A 25,647-nucleotide genomic window follows, 5' to 3' on the forward strand; every position below is an offset into this window, starting at 1 on the left:
CATAAACTCAGCAAACAAAGAAACGTCACTTTTTCAGGACCCTGTCTTTCAAAGATAATTCGTAAAAATCCAAATAACTTCACAGATTTTCATTGTAAAGGGTTTAAACACTGTTTCCCATGCTTGTTCAATGAACCATAAACAATTAATGAACATGCACCTGTGGAACAGTCGTTAAGACACTAACAGCTTTTAGAGGGTAGGCATTTAAGGTCACAGTTATGAAAACTTAGGACACTAAAGAGGCCTTTCTACTGACTCTGAAAAACACCAAAAGAAAGGTGCCCAGGGTCACTGCTCATCTGCGTGAACGTGCCTTAGGCATGCTGCAAGGAGGCATGAGGACTGCAGATGTGGCCAGGGCAATAAATTGCAATGTCCGTACTGTGAGACGCCTGAGACGGCGCTACAGGGAGACAGGACAGACAGCTGATTGTCCTCGCAGTGGCAGACCAGGCCAGCGAAGAGCACGGATCTCAATCCCATTGAGCACGTCTGGGACCTGTTGGATCGAAGGGTGAGGGCTAGGGCCATTCCCCCCAGAAATGTCCGGGAACTTGCAGGTGCATTGGTGGAAGAGTGGTGTAACATCTCACAGCAAGAACTGGCAAATCTGGTGCAGTCCATGAGGAGGAGATGCACTGCAGTACTTAATGCTGCTGGTGGCCACACCAGATACTGTTGCTTTTGATTTTGACCCCCCCTTTGTTCAGGGACACATTATATTTCTGTTAGTCACATATCTGTGGAACTTGTTCAGTTTATGTCTCACTTGTTGACTCTTGTTATGTTGTTAAGTTTGCTGACAAACGCAGTTTCTTTTTTTGCTGAGTTTATATTTATAAGCTGTTGTCTCGTATCAGTGATGAGGGGTGGTACTATATTTATAAGCTGTTGTCTCGTATCAGTGATGAGGGGTGGTACTATATTTATAAGCTGTTGTCTCGTATCAGTGATGAGGGGTGGTACTATATTTATAAGCTGTTGTCTCGGATCAGTGATGAGGGGTGGTACTATATTTATAAGCTGTTGTCTCGTATCAGTGATGAGGGGTGGTACTATATTTATAAGCTGTTGTCTCGGATCAGTGATGAGGGGTGGTACTATATTTATAAGCTGTTGTCTCGGATCAGTGATGAGGGGTGGTACTATATTTATAAGCTGTTGTCTCGGATCAGTGATGAGGGGTGGTACTATATTTATAAGCTGTTGTCTCGGATCAGTGATGAGGGGTGGTACTATATTTATAAGCTGTTGTCTCGGATCAGTGGCGAGGGGTGGTACTATATTTATAAGCTGTTGTCTCGGATCAGTGATGAGGGGTGGTTACTATATTTATAAGCTGTTGTCTCGTATCAGTGATGAGGGGTGGTACTATATTTATAAGCTGTTGTCTCGGATCAGTGATGAGGGGTGGTACTATATTTATAAGCTGTTGTCTCGTATCAGTGATGAGGGGTGGTACTATATTTATAAGCTGTTGTCTCGGATCAGTGATGAGGGGTGGTACTATATTTATAAGCTGTTGTCTCGGATCAGTGATGAGGGGTGGTACTATATTTATAAGCTGTTGTCTCGGATCAGTGATGAGGGGTGGTACTATATTTATAAGCTGTTGTCTCGGATCAGTGATGAGGGGTGGTACTATATTTATAAGCTGTTGTCTCGGATCAGTGATGAGGGGTGGTACTATATTTATAAGCTGTTGTCTCGGATCAGTGATGAGGGGTGGTACTATATTTATAAGCTGTTGTCTCGGATCAGTGATGAGGGGTGGTACTATATTTATAAGCTGTTGTCTCGGATCAGTGATGAGGGGTGGTACTATATTTATAAGCTGTTGTCTCGGATCAGTGATGAGGGGTGGTACTATATTTATAAGCTGTTGTCTCGGATCAGTGGTGAGGGGTGGTACTATATTTATAAGCTGTTGTCTCGGATCAGTGACGAGGGGTGGTACTATATTTATAAGCTGTTGTCTCAGATCAGTGACGAGGGGTGGTACTATATTTATAAGCTGTTGTCTCAGATCAGTGACGAGGGGTGGTACTATATTCATAAGCTGTTGTCTCAGATCAGTGACGAGGGGTGGTACTATCTTATTGCTCTGTTCCAAAACAATGTACTCGCTGCGAAGCACTCCAAAACTCAATGCAACAGAGAGGGTCAGCTTCTTATCAGAGACCAAATCAACAACATACAGTTCTTCACATGAAAGCGAGAACATCATAACAGTTTAAACTTAAATATTAATATTGAAACACCAAATTTATTCTGACAAAGTCTGACTATTGGTTGCACAGGTTTGTGCATGTCACCCCGTCGTCTGTGTCACTGCTTGAACAATTCTCTGATGTATCACACACAGCTGGAATTTCTTACATGATATCCCAAATTGATAAACCAAAATGATAAACCAAAATGGCCATATTTTCATCGGGGCAGCATGGCGTTTATTGAATAGGAACTGACAAACACCTGATGCAGTTTCTTTCGCCAATCCTCTTCTTGCTTTCTTGCCAGCCTTGCCATTATGGAAAATATGAAAGCAGTTTCCGTCGCTCACCCAAGTTGCTCTGAGCATACTCTTTTGGCATATTATAGCTAATTATGTAGGCCTACGTCCCCTTGGGAGTTCTCTCCATGAAACTTGTGTGTGACCCTGCCTGCAGTTATTGTGTCATGCAGACTTTATTTTATGGCCTTTCCAATTAGAGCGAGTGAGTTATGTGATTTGAGTCCACTCCGATTTATGCTGGATGCACATATTCCCTCACAAGGATAGGTTTAACATTCAACATCATGATAATGCATAACCACATAACTAGCCAGCTTTTGTGCCAAGATTAAGAGTAAGGTTTGTTTATAGTATTTAGAGAGTATTTATTTGCCTTTTGAAATTTTAAGTACATTGAAAGCAATGATGAGCAGAATCTGTGTGTGTATTTCCACATGTTTCCCTGTATATTAGCTGGGGTAAGGAATACTGAAAGTGAGATGACATGGATGACGCAGGCCTCTCGCCCATGGTGATTTTCAGCTCATTTTCAGATGGTAATTTGCCTGATCCAAAGCAAACTCACAGAGTGTAAGTAAGCGATTACATGCATGGCCGACAATCCCTCAACATGCCTGCGGTCCTTTTCCAAACACAGTTAGTCCAGCTCTTTGAAAAGATTAAACTCTCAGAGGAACACCAGATGATTGTTCTGTATTTGTGTTTTCATTGTCTCTGAAATGTTCTCTCAGTCCAAGCGCTCAAATCATCTGGATAGTGTGTGTTTGCGGTACCCATCTATCACTCGGCTTTAGAGAAGTGGACTTTTGTAATTGAATTGCGATTGACCTGAGCCAGCAAAACCCTGCAGTGAGAGACAAAGCTATCACATTTATCATGGTGGAACAGCGGGACATTGAATTTCTTTGAGGATTGTCAATTCAGAGGTCTGGTGTGTAATCCAATCAATATGCAGATAATCAGCAGGTGCCAGATTCTGGGACCCCACTGCAGTCTCCCCATTCACCCCAGTTCTCTCTGAGGTGTTTGTGTGGCTGTCAGGCAGCGTGTATTTCTGTTCCTCCGGAGAACAGAACTCCGTCAGGTGCTCAAGGGGGAGGGAAACCAGATTGATCATGATTAGTCTATTGTTATTTCATTTTCTCACATAGAATGTGGAAGGAACCAAGGGTATGTAGTGTTATATGGAACAGGTTCTCCATTGTTAATGTTAAAGGGAAAAATAAGGGACTCTTTCATGTTCTTCCATGAAAAGATATCAATGCAGGTTTTCAACGTCCTTTAGGACCTCCCCTCTGATGGCCGGTTTTCATTAAAGTCCCTTAACTCACTGCAGATAACTGAAGAAAACTTTTAAGTTGATTGGGAAAAGGTTGTTCTTTTTTTGGCTACCTTTAAAAGCCATTGATGTGGCTCCTTGTGAAGAAGCAGTCCGTCAGTCAGCTCAGGTCTCAAATGACTGACTCCTGGAATGAGTCTGCTGGAGGAGCAGATGGCAGGATATCCTGTTTGAAACGTTCCTTTGACAAAGTTCAAATGCAACTGGACGTTGTCGCAACCGATGAAGATGGTAACATTTTAAAACGGGAGGACACAAATAATATGTTTAGTCCCAACACAATCCACAATAACTTAATTTGTCTTGTCAGTTGTGTCCTGCTATACAGTAAAGGTTGTGTGTTACTGTTTGACTGATGAGACAGACACATCTAGACATTTAGGTGAATACTGTGACGTGTGAAAAATGGAGAGGTAAACCGGTTTGCATTAGTTTCTGATTAGTGGCTAAGAACAGAGAGAGATTGTTGTATCAGCCACCCCACATGGAGAACCTATGAAGAGAAAACCACCCCAAGGAATGTTGACAGTTTTCCAGATTCTGGACATCTGAAGGCATTTGTTGCCACGTGCCTCGGTGAGCCTTGGTGAGGCTGTTTAGCTGTGGGACTGTGGGGACTAATTGGAAACATTAAAGCGATGGAGCAGAGGAATCTGAAAGGCAGTCTGGGTCTACTGGCTTAGTGAGAGGGGTTTGTGTTAAACAGGGGTTGTGTAGACAGACAGTAGACTGACTGATGGGATTTATTTACCATGGGATCAACAGGGTCATTTTGCTTTAGAAATGAACACTTAATAGAGCATTCAATGTATTCTGTAGGTTATTTAGTCACTTGAAGCTATGTGGAAAAGTGAAAATAATTCAGACTTTGTCTGGTTGGTTAATTACACTATTTGTATTAGAACGTTGATGGTGCATATCCCCTTACTGTGAATTGTATTCAGATGTTTACCCACCCTTGTTTACCCACCCATGTTTACCCACCCTTGTTTACCCACCCTCTACACAATCAGTTGGAGAGGCTTCTCTCTGGCCAGCACTTCATAATGCCCATGGTCAAGAAGAATGTGTTAAAATATTCCTTCGTTCCTTGTGCTGTTGGACTACTAAATGCAAAGTAAATTGTATCGGTATATGTACTTATCCATCTAGTGCAGTTGGGACAGTGGTCGGTTGTGAGTGAATGTATTAATGTCCTCTAAGTTTTTAGTGTATGCAACATGATGGACTGACTGGTTTAAATGTGTATGATGTGACAATGTCTGTGATCCTTTTAATGGAAGGTGATGCCAAAGAAAAATGTCCATCCTGGATCGACAAAGTTTTATTCTATTCTAATGAAAACATAGAACAATATTTTGTGTTCAACATAATTCTATTACCATGTAATGTCTTGTGTACTCCAATCTGAACTTCTAATCTTGATCATGACAACGTTGAGCTAGAGACAAAGACAATGAGGTACATCTCCCTAAACCTCACCTCAACCAACCATCCAGCCACTCAACCAGCCACTCACCCAGCCAGCCACCCAGACACCAACCCAGCCAGCCACTCACCCAGCCACCTCAAAGCCAGGCAAACAGCCAGCCACCAGACACCAACCCATCCAGCCACCAGCCCCCAACACCACCCATCCAGCCACTCACCCAGCCACCTCAACCAGCCAGCCACCCAGACACCAACCCATCCAGCCACTCACCCAGCCACCTCAACCAGCCAGCCACCCAGACACCAACCCATCCAGCCACTCACCCAGCCACCTCAACCATCCAGCCACCACCCAGCACCTCAACCAGCCAGCCACCCAGACACCAACCCATCCAGCCACTCACCCAGCCACCTCAACCAGCCAGACACCAACCCATCCAGCCACTCACCCAGCCACCTCAACCAGCCAGCCACCCAGACACCAACCCATCCAGCCACTCACCCAGCCACCTAAACCAGCCAGCCACCCAGACACCAACCCATCCAGTCACTCACCCAGCCACCTCAACCAGCCATCAACCCAGACACCAACCCATCCAGCCACTCACCCAGCCACCTCAACCAGCCAGCCACCCAGACACCAACCCCAGCCAGCCACTCACCCAGCCACCTCAACCCAGCCATCAACCCAGCCAGGCAGCTGTCAATCCAGCCATCAACCCAGCCAGCCAGCCATCAATCTATCAACCTAGCCAGCCAGCCATCAACCTAGCCAGCCAGCCAGCCAGCCATCAACCTAGCCAGCCAGCCATCAACCTAGCCAACCAGCCATCAACCCAGCCATCAACCAATCAACCCAGCCAGCCAGCCATCAACGCAGCCAGCCAGGAATCAACGCAGCCAGCCAGTCATCAACCCAGCCAGCCAGCCACCCACTCACTCACCCAGCCAGCCAGCCACGAACCCAATTACCCACCCAGCCAGCCAGCCAGCCAGACACCAACCCAGCCAGCCACCAACCCAGCCTGCCCATAATAGCCAGCCTTGCTCTGCCCACCATACATTTCACGAGTCACTCAAGCATCCAGCCAGCCAGCCAGCCACCCTCCCTCCCAGCCAGCACAGGCTACCCAGCCTCGCTCTGCTCTGCTCTGCCCTACCCTAAACCTCACCCGCCCACCCAGCCAGCCCAGCCCCGCTCTGCCCAGCCCCGTCCCGCTCTGCCCCGCCCCTCGAGGGTTTAATCCACTGTCACCATTTGGCTCCTAAGCCTGTCATCTTATCAGATGACCCAATACTCGTTCCACAATGTCCTCTTTGATTACTCTCCAGTCACTGGCCGGCGGTCACCCTGACTGCGAGGGCAGGTGGAGGGAGAGGAGAGGGAGAGAAGGGTAGGGGCTGGAGGAGGGGGAAGCCTAGCTTTCCTAATTAAACCATCCATGTTTAAGCTCATCAGTGACATGATGAAAACAGCTGTCGGTCGGTTGGTCTACTGTCCCCCCCCCACACACATTTGAGTACAGTATGTATGGAATAAGAGCTCAGCCCAAAGTATGAAGACACTGTGAAGCCAAACTGCAGGTACCGTGGTGCCTCGGTTTTCAGTTGCTCGTGTGCCAGGAACGACCACAATTAGGTCCATATGGTGTCTTTGAAGTTCAGGGAACTAACTGTGATGATTAGGAACAAATTAAAGATCAAACCCTGTATTGGTGATTTGTCCTTAATACCAAACTTTAGCTAAAACGCATGGGCATCTGTTCAGTGGTGACATAATTTACTTTTAGCACATGGCTAGTCTGAAATGTGCGTCACATATTCTCAATAATAAAAACATGTAAATACATGTTTTAAAAAAAAATAATAGTAATAATTCACATTGTAAAATACAGTTGAAGTCGGAAGTTTACATACACCTTAGCCAAATACATTTAAACTCAGTTTTTCACAATTCCTGACATTTAATCAGAGTAAAAATTCCCTGTCTTAGGTCAATTAGGATCACCAATTTATTTTAAGAATGTGAAATGTCAGAATAATGGGTGTGTCAGAAGTTTACATACACTCAATTAGAATTTGGTAGCATTGCCTTTAAATTGTTTAACTTTGGTCAAGCGTTTCGGGTAGCCTTCCACAAGATTCCCACAGTAAGTTGGGGGAATTTTGTCCCATTCATCCTGACAGAGCTGGTGTAACTGAGTCAGGTTTGTAGGCCTCCTTGCTCGCACACGCTTTTTCAGTTCTGCCCACAAATGTTCCACTCCAATACATTGTTGTCCATAAGCCATGTTGCCACAACTTTGGAAGGTATGCTTGGGGGTCATTGTCCATTTGGAAGACCCATTTGCGACCAAGCTTTAACCTCCTGACTGATGTCTTGAGATGTTGCTTCTGTAACCGATGTGAAATGGCTAGTTAGTTAGCGGTGTTGCGCGCTAATAGCGTTTCAATCAGCGACGTCACTCGCTCTGAGACTTGAAGTAGGGTTTCCCCTTGCGTTGCAAGGGCCGCGGCTTTTGTGGCGCGATGGGTAACGATGCTTTGTGGGTGTCAGTTGTTGATGCGTGCAAGGGTCCATGGTTCGAGCCCGGGTTGGGGCGAAGAGAGGGACGGAACCTACACTGTTACATTGATGCTGTTGACCCGGATCATTGGTTGCTGCAGAAAAAGGAGGAGGTCAAAAGGAGGGTGAGTGTAACCGATGTGAAATGGCTAGTTAGTTAGCGGTGGTGCGCTCTAATAGCGTTTCAATCAGTGACGTCACTCGCTCTGAGACTTGAATTAGGGTTTCCCCTTGCGTTGCAAGGGCCGCGGCTTTTGTGGCGTGATGGGTAACGATGCTTTGTGGGTGTCAGTTGTTGATGTGTGCAAGGGTCCCTGGTTCGAGCCCGGGTTGGGGCGAAGAGAGGGACGGAACCTACACTGGTACACTTCAATATATCCACATAATTTTCTTGCCTATTTTGTGAAGTGCACCAGTCCCTCCTGCAGCAAAGCACCCCCACAACATGATGCTGCCACCGTGCTTCACGGTTGGGATGGTGTTCTTCGGCTTGCAAGCCTCCCCCTTTTTCCTCCAAACATAACGATGGTCATTATGACCAAACAGTTCTATTTTTGTTTCATCAGACCAGAGGACATTTCTCCAAAAAGTACGATCTTTGTCCCCATGTGCAGTTGCAAACTGTAGTCTGGCTTTTTATGGCGGTTTTGGAGCAGTGGCTTCTTCCTTGCTGAGCGGCCTTTCAGGTTATGTCGATATAGGACTTGTTTCACTGTGGATATAGATACTTTTGTACCTGTTTCCTCCAGCATCTTCACAAGGTCCTTTGCTGTTGTTCTGGGATTGATTTGCACGTTTCGCACCAAAGTACGTTCATCTCTAGGAGACAGAATGCGTCTCCTTCCTAGCATTATGATGGCTGGCGTGTGTCCCATGGTGTTTATACTTGTGTACTATTGTTTGTACAGATGAATGTGGTACCTTCAGGCGTTTGGAAATTGTTCCTAAGGATGCACCAGACTTGTGGAGGTCTACAATTTATTTTATGAGGTCTTGGCTGATTTCTTTTGATTTTCCCATGATGTCAAGCAAGGAGGCACTGAGTTTGAAAGTAGACATTGAAATACATCAAAAGGTACAACTACAATTGACTAAAATAATGTCAATTAGCCTATCAGAAGCTTCTAAAGCCATGACATAATTTTCTGGAATTTTACAAGCTGTTTAATGGCACAGTCAACTTAGTGTATGTAAACTTCTGACCCACTGGAATTGTGATACAGTGAATTATAAGTGAAGTAATCTTTATGTAAACAATTGTTGGATACATTACTTGTGTCATGCACAAAGTAGATGTCCTAACTGACTTTCCAAAACTATAGTTTGTTAACAAGAGATTTGTGGAGGGGTTGATAAACGAGTTTTAATGACTCCAACCTAAGGGTATGTAAACTTCCGACTTCAACTGTAACTGCCTGTGACAACCTCCAATGACTGATATCTGATCAACACTAATGATATGTCCTGTTATAATGTTACTTTCATGTTCCTGTTAGCTAATTATCAACAACCAGTCAAATGAGCTTTGATCTCACACAGACAATCTTCATTCACCAGAAACTTTAGATATTCAATATACACATGCAGTACCAGGCAAAAGTTTGGACACACCTACTCGTTCCAGTGTTTTTCTATATTTTTCCTCTTTTCTACATTGTAGAAAAATAGTGAAGACATCAAAACTATGAAATAACACATATGCAATCATGTAGTAACGAAAAAACATGTTAAATAAATCCAAATATATTTTAGATTCTTCAAAGTTGCCACCCTTTGGATTGATGCAGCTGTGCACACTCTTGGCATTCTCTCAACCAGCTTCATGAGGTAGTCACCTGGGATGCATTTCCATTAACAGGTGTGCCTTGTTAAAAGTTATTTTGTGGAATTTCTTTCCTTCTTAATGCGTTAAAACCAATCAGTTGTGTTGTAACAAGGTAGGGGTGGTATATTGAAGATAGCCCTATTTGTTAAATTACCAAGTCCATATTATGGCAAGAACAACTCAAATAAGCAAAGAGAGATGACAGTCCATCTTTACTTTAAGACACGAAGGTCAGTCAATCCAGAAAATTTCAAGAACTTTTAACATTTCTTCAAGTGCAGTCGCAAAAATCATCAAGTGCTATGATGAAACTGGCTCTCATGAGGACTGCCACAGGAAAGGAAGACCCAGAGTCACCTCTGCTGCAGAGGATACGTTCATTAGAGTTACCAGCCTCAGTAATTGCAGCCAAAATAAATGCTTCACAAAGTTCAAGTAACAGGCACATCTCAACATCAACTGTTCAGAGGAGACTGTGTGAATTAGGCCTTCATGGTCAAATTGCTGCAACGAAACCACTACTAAAGGACACCAATAAGAAGAAGAGACTTGTTTGTGCCAAGAAACATGAACACTGGACATTAGACCGGTGGAAATTTGTCCTTTGGCCTGATGAGTCCAAATTTGAGATTTTTGGTTCAAACCGCCGTGTCTTTGGAAGATGCAGAGTTGGTGAACGGAATATCTTTGCATGTCTAGTTCCCACCGGGAAGCATGGAGGAGGTGGTGTGATGGTGTGGGGGTGCTTTGCTGGTGACACTGTTAGTAATTTATTTAGAATTCAAGGCACACTTAACCAGCATTGCTACCACAGCATTCTGCAGCAATACACCATCCCATCTGGTTTGCACTTAGTGGGACTATCATTTGTTTTTCTACAGGACAATGATCCAAAACACCTCCAGGCTGTGTAAGGCCTGTTTGACCAAGAATGAGAGTGATGGAGTGCTGCATCAGATGACCTGGCCTCCGCAATCACCCAATCTCAACCCATTTGAGATGGTTTGGGATGAGTTGGACTGCAGAGTGAAGAAAAAGCAGCCAAGGAGTGATCAGCATATGTGGGAACTCCTTCAACACTGTTAAAAAAACATTCCAAGTGAAGCTGGTTGAGAGAATGCCAAGAGTGTGCAAATCTGTCATCAAGGCAAAGGGTGGCTACTTTGAAGAATCTAAAATATAAATCTATGTTGATCTGTTTAATACTTTTTTGGTTACTACATGATTCCATATGTGTTATCTCGTAGTTTTGATGTTTTCTCTATTATTCTATAATGTTGAAAATAGTAAAAATAAAGAATAACCCTTGAATGAGTTAGTGTGTTCAAACTTTTGACTGGTACTGTATCAGTCCAGTGCAATATTGTTCATAAACATTTATCCCTTTACACAAATGTTATTTATACCCCATACTTGAGATTTAGAAGGAAAATGACAATTATGTAACCTTGATGACAGGTCAACAAAGCATTACATCATGGAAAGATGGCGGCCTCCATGCACTTAACACAAATTCCTAATTTTGCTAAGTATTGTCCTTTGCTCTCCGATACAATTTTTTTTTGTGGTCATTAGCACTGTATACACTGTATACACTGATACCAATTTTAGCTTCAAGATGCCGGCAATTGGAAAAAATTAAAAAGTAGATTGTGTTAATTTATTGGCACGTGGAACCATGTCACATACTCTAATAAAAAAACAATGACATATGTCAATTCTGCCATCTTTATGCATGATTACCATTACTTTTGAATCTTTTCTCCTGGGATGAATGGTGCTTGCGTGTCACAATGGAAGGCGCCACTTTTATTCTGTGTTCCAACCCAGTAAAAGACAATGGTTCATGTTCAGGGAAACAGTCATGAGAAAAAACGGCCCATGTATTGTGAGCACGGAGGTCAGTTTGATGTCTCAGTGGGATCCGTGCTGTACGGTGTACCTTTTTTTCTCTCTCTTTGCAATGCATTATGGGGCCTTTATATTCCATTATTTTGTTGTGATGACAAATCAAATCCTGACATGGGGATGTTACATTAGGATTTTCATGTCTAAACTCAACCTGGATGAAAACATTGTGCGGACAGGTTATATTTGGTGAAGGTATTACCGTCCGATCTCTGCTCCACAGCAGATGTCTGGGCTTTGTGTCTCTGGTGAAAGCTGATTGTTCCCGATGTCACATTCTGCAAGCCATATGCATATTACATAATGTCATAATTTCCCCAGAATAATCACCACAAAAAACTCACTATGATTTTATCTGACTTTTGGGTCTCTGAGCTCTACTGTTTTGCCATGACGCTGAAGGCAAAATGTCATCCACCCTCCTCTGTCCTCCTCGCTCCTCTTCCTTCCGTCTTAATCTCTGTCTAAGTCTGAACACTCGTGGGGAATTTCCCCCTGGGGCTCGCTCTGACCACAGCCTCCTATCACCATGCCAGATGGAGTGGACCAGTGTTCCTCACAGGGATGCTGCAGAGTGGACCTATAGCTTCTGACTAAAGGGTCAGCTCGCCAGCCTCGTAATGAGTGTAAAGTAGATCTTAATGTGTTTTAATGAACTGCTCCGTCCATGCCACAGAGGCTGAGTCTTCTCCCAGTGTTCTCTGGCTGCCTCTGGAACGGCCATAGCGGCTGTCTGGCCTTCCCTCATCAAGCCACTATTAGCTGGGCTAAATGCCCTATCCTGGTTCTTTAGGATTATACTGATGAGATTATTTTGAATTTTTGGCCTCAGGACAGTAACCTTGCTGCTAAACCTTTGGATGGTTTTTTCTCCTCTACTCTAGTGGCCAATCACTTACTCTGTCAGGTCAGATTCACCCTGAGGAGGAAAGAGCAGGAGTTGTCTTTGACCACCTGAAAACCAGATGTACGTAATCCCCAAAATGAATGATACAGTTGACGTTGGATGTTTACATACACCTTAGCCAATTACATTTAAACTCAGTTTTTTCACAATTCCTGACATTTAATCCTAGTAAAAAATCCCTGTTTTAGGTCAGTTAGGATCACCACTTTATTTTAAGAATGTGAAATGTCAGAATAATAGTAGAGAGAATTATTTATTTCAGTTTTTTATTTATTTAATCACATTCCCAGTGGGTCTGTCACGCCCTGACCTTAGAGATCCTTTTATGTCTCTATTTTGGTTGGTCAGGGCATGAGTTGGGGTGGGCATTCTATGTCCTTTTTTCTATGTTTGGTATTTCTTTGTTTCGGCCGGGTATGGCTCTCAATCAGGGACAGCTGTATATCGTTGTTGCTGATTGGGAGCCATACTTAGGCAGCCTGTTTTCCTTTGGGTTTTGTGGGTGGTTAATTTCTGTTTAGTGTTTTGTAGACCTGACAGAACTGTTTGGCTGTCGTTTTCTCTTTGTATATTGTGTTATCAGAATATATATTAAATGATGAGCACTCACCACGCTGCGCCTTGGTCCTCTTCTTCCAAAGACAGCCATTACAGAACCACCCACCATAAGAAGACCAAGCAGCGTGGATTGGAGCATCGGGTTGACGGATGGACTTGGCAGAAGGAGCGAAGATTCTGGGAGGACAAGTTACGGGAGCTATGGGAGCCCGAGAGGCAGCCCCCAAATTCTTTGGGGGGGGCACATGAGAAGTTGGCCTGAGTCAGGATGGAATACTGAGCCAACTTCCCGTGCTTACAGGAGGCATCGTAGTACTGGTCAGGCACTGTGTTATGCGGTAGAGCGCACGGTGTCCCCAGTACGCGTTGAGAGCCCGGTGCGCTACATCCCAGCTCCTAACATCTGCCGGGCGAGAGTGGGCATTGAGCCGGGGCGGAGTGTTCCAGCTCAGCGCATCTGGTCTCCGGTGCGCTGTCTTGGTCCAGGTTATCCTGCGCCGGCGATGCGTACTGTGTCTCCGGAGCGCTGGGATGAATCAGTCCGTCCTGTGCCTGCGCTCCGCCCGCGCCGGGCTAGGTTGGGTATTCAGCCTGGAAGATGGGTAACAAGCCTACGCACCAGATCTCCAGTGCGACCCCACAGTCCAGTACACCCTGTTCCTGCTCCTCGCACTAGCCTTGAGGTGCGGGTCTCCAGTCTGGTACCTCCAGTGCCATCACCACGCACCAGGCCTCCAGTGCGTCAGCCCAGTCCAGTACGTCCTGCTTCTGGGGCTAGCCCTGTGGTGCGTGTAAATAGTCTGGCGCCTCCAAAGCCAGCCCCACGCATCAGGCCTTCAGTGCGCAGTCCCCGTCCAGAACTTCCGACAACAGTTCCCCGTCTAGAGCTTCCAACGACAGTTTCCCGTGTAGAGCTTCCGACGACAGTTCCCCGTCCAGAGCTTCCGGCGACAGTGCCCCGTCTAGAGACGGCCCACAGTCCGGAGCCTGCCGAGACGCTCCTCAGAGGCAAGAGACCATGCTCTAGGGGAGCCATTAAAGTGGGGTGAGCCAGCGGTGGAGCGGGGTCTGCGTCCTGCACCTGAGCCGCCACCACGGGTAGATGCCCACCCGGACCCTCCCCTATAGGTTTAGGTTTTGCAGCCGGAGTCCGCACCTTTGGGGGGGGTACTGTCACACCCTGACCTTAGAGATCCTTTTATGTCTCTATTTTGGTTGGTCAGGGCGGGCATTCTATGTCCTTTTTTTCTATGTTTGGTATTTCTTTGTTTCGGCCGGGTATAGCTCTCAATCAGGGACAGCTGTATATCGTTGTTGCTGATTGGGAGCCATACTTAGGCAGCCTGTTTTCCTTTGGGTTTTGTGGGTGGTTAATTTCTGTTTAGTGTTTTGTAGACCTGACAGAACTGTTTGGCTGTCGTTTTCTACATTTTAGTCATTTAGCAGACACTCTTATCCAGTGCGACTTACAGTAGTGAATGCATACATTTCATACATTTTTTTTCTCCGTACTGGTCCCCCGTGGGAATCGAACCCACAACCCTGGCGTTGCAAACACCATGCTCTACCAACTGAGCCACACATTTTCTCTTTGTATATTGTGTTCTCAGAATATATATTAACATTTTAGACATTTTAGTCATTTAGCAGACGCTCTTATCCAGAGCGACTTACAGTAGTGAATGCATACATTTCATACATTTTCTTCCGTACTGGTCCCCCGTGGGAATCGAACCCACAACCCTGGCGCTGCAAACACCATGCTCTACCAACTGAGCCACACGGGATGAGCACTCACCACGCTGCGCCTTGGTCCTCTTCTTCCAACGACAGCCGTTACAGGGTCAGAAGTTTACATACACTCAATTAGTATTTGGTAGCATTGCCTTTAAATTGTTTAACTTGGGTCAAATGTTTCGGGTAGCCTTCCACAAGCTTCCCACAGTAAGTTGGGTGAATTTTGTCCCATTCCTCCTGACAGAGCTGGTGTAACTGAGTCAGGTTTTTAGGCCTCCTTGCTTGCACACGCTTTTTCAGTTCTGCACACACATTTTCTATAGGATTGAGGTCAGGGCTTTGTGATGGCCACTCCAATACCTTGACTTTGTTGTCCTTAAGCCATTTTGCCACAACTTTGGAAGTATGCTTGGGGTCATTGTCCATTTGGAAGGCCCATTTGTGACCAAGCTTTAACTTCCTGACTGAGACTGTCTTGAGATGTTGCTTCAATATATCCACATAATTTTCCTGCCTCATGATGCCATCTATTTTGAAGTGCACCAGTCCCTCCTGCAGCAAAGCACCCCCACAACATGATGCTGCCACCCCCGTGCTTCACGGTTGGGATGGTGTTCTTCGGCTTGCAAGCCTCCCCCTTTTTCCTCCAAACATAACGATGGTCATTATGGCCAAACAGTTCTATTTTTGTTTCATCAGACCAGAGGACATTTCTCCAAAAAGTACAATCTTTGTCCCCATGTGCAGTTGCAAACCGTAGTCTGGCTTTTTTATGGCGGTTTTGGAGCAGTGGCTTCTTCCTTGCTTAGGAGCCTTTCAGGTTATGTCGATATAGGACTCGTTTTACTGTGGATATAGATACTTTTGTACCTGTTTCCTCCAGCATCTTCACAAGGTCCTTTGCTGTTGTTCTGGGATTGATTTTCACTTTTAGCACCAAAGTACGTTCATCTCTAAAAGACAGAATGCGTCTCCTTCCTGAGCGGTATGACGGCTGCTTGGTCCATGGTGTTTATACTTGTGTACTATTGTTTGAACAGATGAACGTGGTACCTTCAGGCGTTTGGAAATTGCTCCCAAGGATGAACCAGACTTGTGGGGGTCTACAATTTATTTTCTGAGGTCTTGGCTGATTTCTTTTGATTTTCCCATGATGTCAAGCAAAGAGGCACTGAGTTTGAAAGTAGGCCTTGAAATACATCGACAGGTACACCTACAATTGACTCATGATGTCAATTAGCCTATCAGAAGCTTCTAAAGCCATGACATCATTTTCTGGAATTTTCCAAGCTGTTTAATGGCACAGTCAACTTAGTGTATGTAAACTTCTGACCCACTGGAATTGTGATAAATTGAATTATAAGTGAAATTATCTGTCTGTAAACAATTGTTGGAAAAATTACTTGTGTCATGCACAAAGTAGATGTCCTAAACAACTTGCCAAAACTATAGTTTGTTAGCAAGAGATTTGTGGAGTGGTTGAAAAACGAGTTTTAATGACTCCAACCTAAGTGTATGTAAACCTCCGACTTCAACTGTATATCATGAGAGGGCCATAAACAATAACTAGTAGTGCTGCATACTCCAACAAGGTTTACAGTCTCATCTTCCTAGTAAAACTGTTATTAAATAATGAGGTGTAGTCACATTAGAGGACACAAGCTCAAGTACACAGTACAATATGATACAAATATTAAAATATGAAATATTTGATGATGCATTTTCTTTTCAACAAAACTGTGTGACTAAGACTTGAAATGACTTGTATGCTTTCAACATATAGTTAAACAAATGATAAAACAACAAACTATAAGATTTCACCCTCCTTAAATGTCTGCCCACAGAGCTCTAGCTTGGCTTCCTGAACTCGGTAGGAACTCGCCTTTCATCTCATATTAATCTTGTCCATCTTGTTTAAAATATATGAATTATTTTAGATTACTGACTATAAATTGATCTCTGAATGTGCTACAGTGCCAAAACCACTGTCTCCTGCTGTGCTACGATGTCAGGATTCCAGGCGTTGTCAGTGGCTGTGACGTTGGGGTCAGGCAGGACTTGATGGACAGTCAGAAGAGCGAATGAAATGCTAGGAGGGACATCCCAGCTTCAAGTGGTGTCAGATTTCACATCTTGCTTCACACAGGCTAAAGAGACATACCCCTGTGTCTGTGAGAATCAGAGCTACCGCTCAGTGCAAGCCATTTTCATCTATGGTGTCCCCAGGTCGATTTAAAAGCGAAAATGTTGGTCGGAACTGGTACCAGAACCACAAAGGTCAACAAAACAGAGGACATTTTACATCTAAGAGGTTTTAACAGTGGTGCCTATTTATGCAATAAGCCATGAGGGGTTGTGGTATATGGCCACTATACCACGGCTAAGGGCTGTTCTCTGCACGACGCAATGCGGAGTGCTTGGATACAGACCTTAGCCATGGAATATTGGCCATATATCACAAACCCTCAAGGGGCCTTATCGCTATTATAAACTGGTTACCAATGTAATTAAAGTAAAAATACATGTTTTGTCATACCTGTGGTATATGGTCTGATATACCACTGTTGTCAGCCAATCAGCATTCACCCAATTGGCTCAATCCACTGAGTTTATAATGTTGTTTATAACAGGACTCTGTTAGTTCTAACTCAGTTAGTTTTGGGGAACCTATGCTGATCATTTCCTGTTACCATAGGAGCTATAGATTTTACATCAACCTCACAAACAAGACGAATCCCCATCACCTACAATGCTTCATTGTCGTAATACTTAGCATAAATATTTATAGTCACATTAGCAAACAACACAATAGTTATGTGACTGAACAGCACACATGGCCTCCATTCTCCTGTCTCCCCAGAGCAGAGGATAGAGCCCAGCCCTGCTTCACCATGGCTCAAAATCACTGCTGTTTTTCATTACCCGGTGGGAAATTAGATCAAATGATTTTTTGACTTCCCCCTTCGTCCTTTCAGATTTAATCACATGCAGATATAAAGGCATCACAGAAATTGCTGTTGATTTATAAATAAGCAGCATTTTCTCTAAGTACCTCTCTCGCGCTCTGTCTGTCTGTCTGTCTGTCTGTCTGTCTGTCTGTCTGTCTGTCTGTCTGTCTGTCTGTCTGTCTGTCTGTCTGTCTGTCATTGTCCCTAGTCAAAACCTCTTCATCCAAATGTTTAAATGGCTTATCAAATAATATGTTCACAGGGGGCTGTGAGGCAGCCTCATTGGTCATACCTAACCACAAGTGTCTCCTTGTCAGCTCCACCGCCGAGCTGTTCGGCAGAGATGATCCCATGTCCATATCTGTTAGTTAATATATCTGCCTACTTTTTTATCAAGGTAATGCCTGGCAGCATGGTTTCAGCAACACTGCTTTGAAAAGAAAGGCTTTTATAGATTCTCTAGAGATGGACAGCGCTTAACATGGCTAAGCTTTATGGTTTCATGTATTCCTTATGCTAATCTTTCCACAGCCAAGGCAATATTATCACCATCTATTCATTCTGTCTCTCTAAGCAAGCTTCATTATATGACAAGGAAATGTAGGAAGTTGGCATTAGGAACCTGCTTTTACCCAGAGCAACCATATGTTGTAGCCTATATGCTACCACATTCCAGTTTGTTTGACTTTTCCAGAAATAGAATAAAAAGGCCATAAACACCATCAACATCTTATGGTAACATTTCTAAATCTGTCAGCGGAGATTCGTCACGCCGTGATGTCATTCTCACCACAGGTTTATTATGGCGTCAGTAACAAGATTTTAATCAAATTCTGGATGTGCCTGAACTCCACTTGTGCCTTCGGTAAGTATTCAGACCCCTTGACTTTTTCCACATTTTGTTATGTTACAGCCTTATTCTAAAATTGATTAAATTATTCCCCCCTTCTTCAATCTACACACAAAACCCCATAATGACAAACCAAAAACAGGTTTAGACCTTTCTGCAAATGTATAAAAAAATACAAAACTGAAATATCACATTTTCGTAAGTATTCAGACCCTATACTCAGTACTTTGTTGAAGCACCTTTGGCAGCGATTACAGCATCAAGTCTTCTTGGGTGTGACGCTACAAGCTTGGCACACCTGTATTTGGGGAGTTTCTCCCATTCTTCTATGCAGATCCTCTCAAGCTCTGTCAGGTTGGAGGGGGAGTGTCGCTGCACAGCTATTTTCAGGTCTCTTCAAAGATGTTCGATCGGGTTCAAGTCCAGGCTCTGGCTGGGCCACTCAAGGACATTCAGAGACTTGTCCCGAAGCCACTCCTGTGTTCCTTTGGCTGTGTGCTTAGGGTCGTTGTCCTGTTGAAAGGTGACCCTTTGCCCCAGTCTGAGGTCCTGAGCGATCTGGAGCAGGTTTTCATCAAGGATCTCTCTGTACTTTGCTCCGTTCATCTTTGCCTCGATCCTGACTAGTCTCCTAGTCTCTGCCGCTGAAAAACATCCCCACAGCATGATGCTGCCACCACTATGCTTTACGGAGTGGCTTCTGTCTGGCTAATCTTTTTCTTATTTTACCTTTATTTAACTAGGCAGGTCAGTTAACAACAAATTCTTATTTTCAATGACGACCTAGGAACAGTGGGTTAACTGCCTTGTTCAGGGGCAGAACGACTGATTTTTACCTTGTCGGCTCGTGGATTTGATCTTGCGACCTTTCGGTTACTAGTCCAACACTCTAACCACTAGGCTACTCTACCATAAAGGCCTGCTTGGTGGAGTGCTGCAGAGATGGTTGTCCTGCTGGAAGTTTCTCCCATCTCCACATAGGAACTCTAGAGCTCTGTCAGAGTGACCATCGGTTTCTTGGTCACCTTCTTGACCAAGGCCCTTCTCCCCTCCCCGATTGCTCAGTTTGCCCAGGTGGCCAGCTCTAGGAAGAGTCTTGGTGGTTCCAAACTTCTTCCATTTAAGAATGATGGAGGCCACTGTGTTCTTGGGGATCTTCAATGCGGCAGAAATGTTTTGGTACCCTTTCCCAGATTTGTGCCTTGACACAATCCCGTCTCGGAGCTCTACGGACAATTCCTTCGACCTCATGGCTTGGTTTTTGATCTGACATGCACTGTCAACTGTGGGACCTTATATAGACAGGTGTGTGCCTTTACAAATCATGTCCAATCAATTGAATTTACCTCAGGTGGACTCCATTCAAGTTGTAGAAACATCTCAAGGATGATCAATGGAAACAGGATGCACCTGAGCTCAATTTTGAGTCGCATAGCAAAGGGTCTGAATACTTATGTAAATTAGGTATTTCTGTTTTTAATGTTTTACTTTGTTTTCACTTTGTCATTATGGGGTATTGTGTGTAGATTGCTAAGGATTTTTGTTCATTGAATCCATTTAAAAATAAGACTGTAACGAAACAAAATGTGGAAAAAGTCAAGGGGTCTGAATACTTTCCAAAGGCACTGTATTTTCTACAATAGTTGCTGGTTCATTTGGTTCGGTGTAGTCACTGAGAAAGACCAAGGCTGTGGGCGTTATGCTTTGATACACAGTGGGGTCCAAAATGATTGACACCCTTGATAAAGATGAGCAGTAATGACTGGGTAAAACAACTAATTCAAACATTGAGCTGTATTGTATGCTAGAAAATAGGGAAATTAAATGACCCCACTGTACTGTGTCGTAGTGTTCCTCACCCACTGGAAAAATACAGGTATTCATAAAGCCAATGAGAATGAGTTTGAACCAACCAGGAACTCTTGAGTAATACTTATTGGCCTAATCATGGTTTGGCCCTGAGGTCTCATTCTGAAGTGGCAAGTAGACTGAACCTCCACACTAGAGAGGTAACAATACACTCTAAAGGCTGCCAAGTAACGGCTCCATAAATCCACCCTAGCCACGAACACTTGCCGTGGTGCCAGCATTTTCAATGTGTTCCCCATTCCTTCGACAATGACATCAGCGTCTTTCCATGCTTGTGTGCTTCCTCATCCCAGTCTCCCTCTCCAAGCAAAGCAGAAGACAGCCGAAGATTTCAGTAGCATTGGAAGATCCTCCTCCGTTTGTTTTCATTAGTGATTCTGTTGGCTTATGATGTAAACCATTCAAGATTCACAAGATGGATACAGTTCTATGAGGAGATTTTCATATCTACTTAGATTTCTGTGAAATTGAAGTGTGTGCGTGCATTTAAACAATATTCCTAGAAGTATATGCTTTCTGTATTCCCCAGACTCCTCCCTGAACACAAGCTCCGTCACAGGCCAGCAGTCTTGTGTTAATGATCTCAGAGCCCCACAAGCCTCACAGGGTCAACCCATGTCTCCAGGCAGGCCAGAGGCTCACAGGGTCAACCCATGTCTCCAGGCAGGCCAGAGGCTCACAGGGTCAACCCATGTCTCCAGGCAGGCCAGAGGCTCACAGGGTCAACCCATGTCTCCAGGCAGGCCAGAGGCTCACAGGGTCAACCCATGTCTCCAGGCAGGCCAGAGGCTCACAGGGTCAACCCATGTCTCCAGGCAGGCCAGAGGCTCACAGGGTCAACCCATGTCTCCAGGCAGGCCAGAGGCTCTATGGTAACACACTAGGAATAGTAATACACTGAAATAATAAGCCATTGGCTATGAAAAATGTCTAAGATTTTCATTGTTAAAAAGTGTAATTATTGGAATAATAAAGTGCAGGATTATCATCGAGGGCCATTCCATAGTGTGTTTGTCTTTATCACATCATGAAGTGGTGGCAGTACAGTGTCTTCACCCTTTATCTAACCCCAACAGGCCTGAAGAGCTGCTGCGTCCAGTAGAACAGGAGGAAGGAAGGGGAGGAAACTCTCAGCTCTCTCATTACCCCTCTGGCTCCCAATGCACTGCTCTTGAGCCCAGAGCCAGAGGCTGCCATGCTGGATCAGAGCGAAGGCACTGGGCAGACTGAGGCTCCTACTCACCCCAGGGAAGAGCGAGGGCCTGGGGGAGAGATGGAGGAGTAGGAAGAGGCGGAGGGATAGCATAGAGGGCCATATCAGAGCTCTTCATATCATCTGGCCTCATTGGTGGTACACAAGTACATATACACAGTCAGTAATGATGAATTACCGATGCTAACCGTAGTTGATTGTTTTGTAAAGACTCCAGGAAAACCCTATGGATGGAGGGTGTAAAAGAAAGTGTTTGGCGCCAACCGTGAAGGCTAGTGTGTTAGCACATCATAACGCCTGTCACGATTTACAGAAACAGCCCAACTGGCCTGTTATTACCTTGCTTGCTTTGCTGTGTTTGCCGCTCCTGACATCATATGGCATGACTTGCAACAAAGTAGCAACACAAATCATAATCCAAAGATCATGTCGTAGGCCTGTCCTGGAACCAAAATGACCTGGGAATACTTCTCTAACAGCAATGCACGTACTTACCAACCAAGTTATTTTCTTTGGATCGTTAGAGTGTAGTTTGACAACAAACCGAGGGCATGGAAAATTATTAACACACATTTTTGTGTAACTGTGTCATACAAAGGGTGAAACTAGCTAGATATTGTTGGTTGTGTGTTGAGCTCAAGCTTTAAGGCCTCCATTATTAAGGATAATCTATAAACAGGTATGCTCTTATTGTGGGGTTGCCTTGGCAGCATTAGCCATAGAATATAAAAGCACAAGTTCAATGAAGTAACACTTTATTTGGATAGTCCCATGTAGATGGTTTGTAGATGTTCAATAAATGTCAACATTTCAACTAACTACAGTGCCTTGCAAAAGTATTCATCCCGCTTGCTGTTTTTCCTATTTTGTTGCATTACAACCTGTAATTTATATGGATTTTTATTTGGATTTTATGTAATGGACATACACAAAATAGTCCAAAATGGTGAAGTAAAATGAAAAAAATTACTTGTTTAAAAAAAGAAAATTAAAAAAAACGGAGAAGTGGTGTGTGCATATGTATTCACCCCCTTTGCTATGAAGCCCCTAAATAAGACCTGGTGCAACCAATTACCTTCAGAAGTCACATAATTAGTTAAATAAAGTCCACCTGTGTGCAATCTAAGTGTCACATGATCTGTCATATGATCTCAGTATATATATTGACCTGTTCTGAAAGGCCCCAGAGTCTGCAACAACACTAAGCAAGGGGTACCACCAAGCAAGTGGCACCATGAAGACCAAGGAGCTCTCCAAACAGGTCAGGGACACAGTTGTGGAGAAGTACAGATCAGGGTTGGGTTATAAAACAATATCATGGAGCACCATTGAATCCATTATTAAAAAATGGAAAGAATATGGCACCACAACAAACCTGCCAAGAGAGGGCCGCCCACTAACTCTCACGGACCAGTCAAGGAGGGCATTAATCAGAGAGGCAACAAAGAGACCAAATATAACCCTGAAGGAGATGCAAAGCTCCACAGCTGAGATTGGAGTATCTGTCCATAGGACCACTTTAAACCGTACACTCCAAGGAGCTGGGCTTTACGGAAGTGTGGCTAGAAAAAAGCCATTGCTTAAAGAAAAAAGTAAGCAAACAAGTTTGGTGTTCGCAAAAGGCATGTGGGAGACTCCCCAAACATATGGAAGAAGGTATTCTGGTCAGATTCGACTAAAATTGAGCTTTTTGGCCATCAAGGAAAATGCTATGTTTGGCGCAAACCCAACATCTCCCATCACCCCGAGAACACCATCACCATCCATGGCAGCATCAGGCTGTGGGGATGTTTTTTATCAGCAGGGAATGGGAAACTGGTCAGAATTGAAGGAATGATGGATTGCGCTAAATACAGGGAAATTCTTGAGGGAAACCAGTTTCAGTCTTCCAGAGATTTGAGACTGGGACGGAGGTTCCCCTTCCAGCAGGACAATGACCCTAAGCACACTGCTAAAGCAACACTCGAGTGGTTTAGCGGGAAACATTTACATTTCTTGGAATGGCCTAGTCAAAGCCCAGACCTTAATCCAATTGAGAATCTGTGGTATGACTTAAAGATTGCTTTACACCAGCGGAACCCATCCAACTTGAAGGAGCTGGAGCAGTTTTGCCTTGAAAAAAGGGCAAAACTCCCAGTGGCTAGATGTGCCAGGCTTATAGAGACATACCCTAAGAGACTTGCAGCTGTAATTTCTGCATAAGGTGGCTCTACAAAGTATTGACATGGGGGGGGTCAATAGTTATGCACGCTCAAGCTTTCTGTTTTCTTGTCTTATTTCTTGTTTGTTTCACAATAAAAATATATTTTTCATCTTCAAAGTGGTAGGCATGTTGTGTAAATCAAATGACACAAACTCCCCAAAAAATCCATTTTAATTCCAGGTTGTAAGGCAACAAAATAGGAAAAATGCCAAAGGGGGTGAGTACTTTTGCAAGCCACTATATCTACTAACCCTAACCCTTATCCTAACCCTGAACTTAACCCTTTCCCTAACCTTAGGCCTAAACCTAACCGTATAACCTAACCTTAACCTTAGCAAGCAGTTGCTTATCAACAGATAGTTTGTTGATAGTATGACCATTTGTAGAGCATCTATATGGAACTATCCAAATAAAGTGTGACCAAAACATGACTGTTATCAAAATACTGTGGGTGGATTTGTAATTTTTGTATTTTAAGAAAGCAGAAATATCCTTTACGTCATTCAGAGTAGTGTTTTTTTTTTGCACACCATTTCTCCATTGCTGGCTCATCTGTGTTGTAGAGGAAAGACAACAGTCTCTCTCTGTGGATTAACATTTTTTTCCTCTGACTCCATCCTCCTTTCGGCAGCGGGGCTTAGTTTCATCACCAAAACATGTCCGTAAATCAGATTAACAACCGCAAAGACCACCAGTACCGTAGTTCCTCGCTGACGCCGTGATTTGCCATTGTCACCATCATCCATTCTCCTTCCTGCTCATTGTTTGCATGGGGCAGCGTCTGTCTTTCACCTACTCTTATATCATTTACAAAAGCAGCCATCATGTAATCTCTTCTAAACTGAGCAAAACACAGATGGATTAGCGCTCACAACATCCAGGCTTCATAAACGTTGGCTTTATTCTAGGGCAAATTAGGAGAGAGAGAGATGGAGAAAGAGAGAGGGAGGGAGAGAGATGGAAAGGGAGAGAGAGAGATGGAAAGGGAGAGAGAGAGAGAGATGGAAAGGGAGAGAGAGAGAGAGATGCTGCTCACAGTTTGTTTAATTTCATTCTCCTAATTTCTCTCTCTCGCTATCTCTCTCTCTCTGCCCTCACTTTTTCTGAGCTCATCATTGGTTGCAGATTGTTAATCTGCGTGTGGCCTGGATAGGCGTTCACCCTCAGATTACAGGACTGTTTTATTGCAGGCAGTGGCCCGGGCGACCAGGCCAGAGGGGACCAGATCCCGCCCAGCCTGCCCCACCAGAGGACAGGGCAGCTGTTTACAGGTGAAGATGGCTTCGTGCCACAGTAGTGATGATAATATCCAGCCAGTGTGAGAGCAGAGGTTAATTCTCTGTTGCCAGGGGCTTTAGCTCCATCTAAGGTTGATCAGGATCAGCTTTTACCTCAAGAGGATTGTCCTGGAGTATTTCTGATTGCAAAACAAACAAAGCAATCAAGACGTGTAGACGCACGCAGGCACACCGCTGAGGAAGAAACAGCAGGTGATAGACAAGAAGCACATCGCGGGGGTGTAAGACCCTCAGAATGTTACATAGTACATATATCTGATTCTTGATAACAGGACACCCAGTGAGAGGGACTAGACTAGCGTCATTGAGGGACTAGACTAAAGTCATTGAGGAGGCGGGGTGTATTGCTTGTTGTTTTTCTGCTAATCCCTGTCCGGACGGGCCACTTGTCATTAAGTCCTGACGTACAGACAGGCCACCCGTCCAGTGATGTGCCAACAGTCTGGAAGTATTGGCCCCCACCCATTCTGGTCTGGG

General features: G+C 44.4%; 1 protein-coding gene across 1 annotated transcript in view; it reads left to right on the forward strand.

Moving 5' to 3' along the window:
• LOC106582414 (uncharacterized) overlaps positions 1-22,531 on the forward strand; it is a 41,344-nt gene extending 18,813 nt beyond the window's left edge. Inside the window, exons 4-5 of the mRNA XM_045704842.1 lie at positions 20,986-21,328; positions 21,533-22,531. Coding sequence (XP_045560798.1) covers positions 20,986-21,328; positions 21,533-21,686 — 497 coding nt within the window. The 3' untranslated portion in view covers positions 21,687-22,531. The remainder of the gene's footprint in view (positions 1-20,985; positions 21,329-21,532) is intronic.
• Positions 22,532-25,647: the final 3,116 nt, after the last annotated feature.

The sequence above is a fragment of the Salmo salar genome, chromosome ssa21 (assembly GCF_905237065.1).
Source record: "Salmo salar chromosome ssa21, Ssal_v3.1, whole genome shotgun sequence".
NCBI classification, from domain to species: Eukaryota; Metazoa; Chordata; class Actinopteri; order Salmoniformes; family Salmonidae; genus Salmo; species Salmo salar.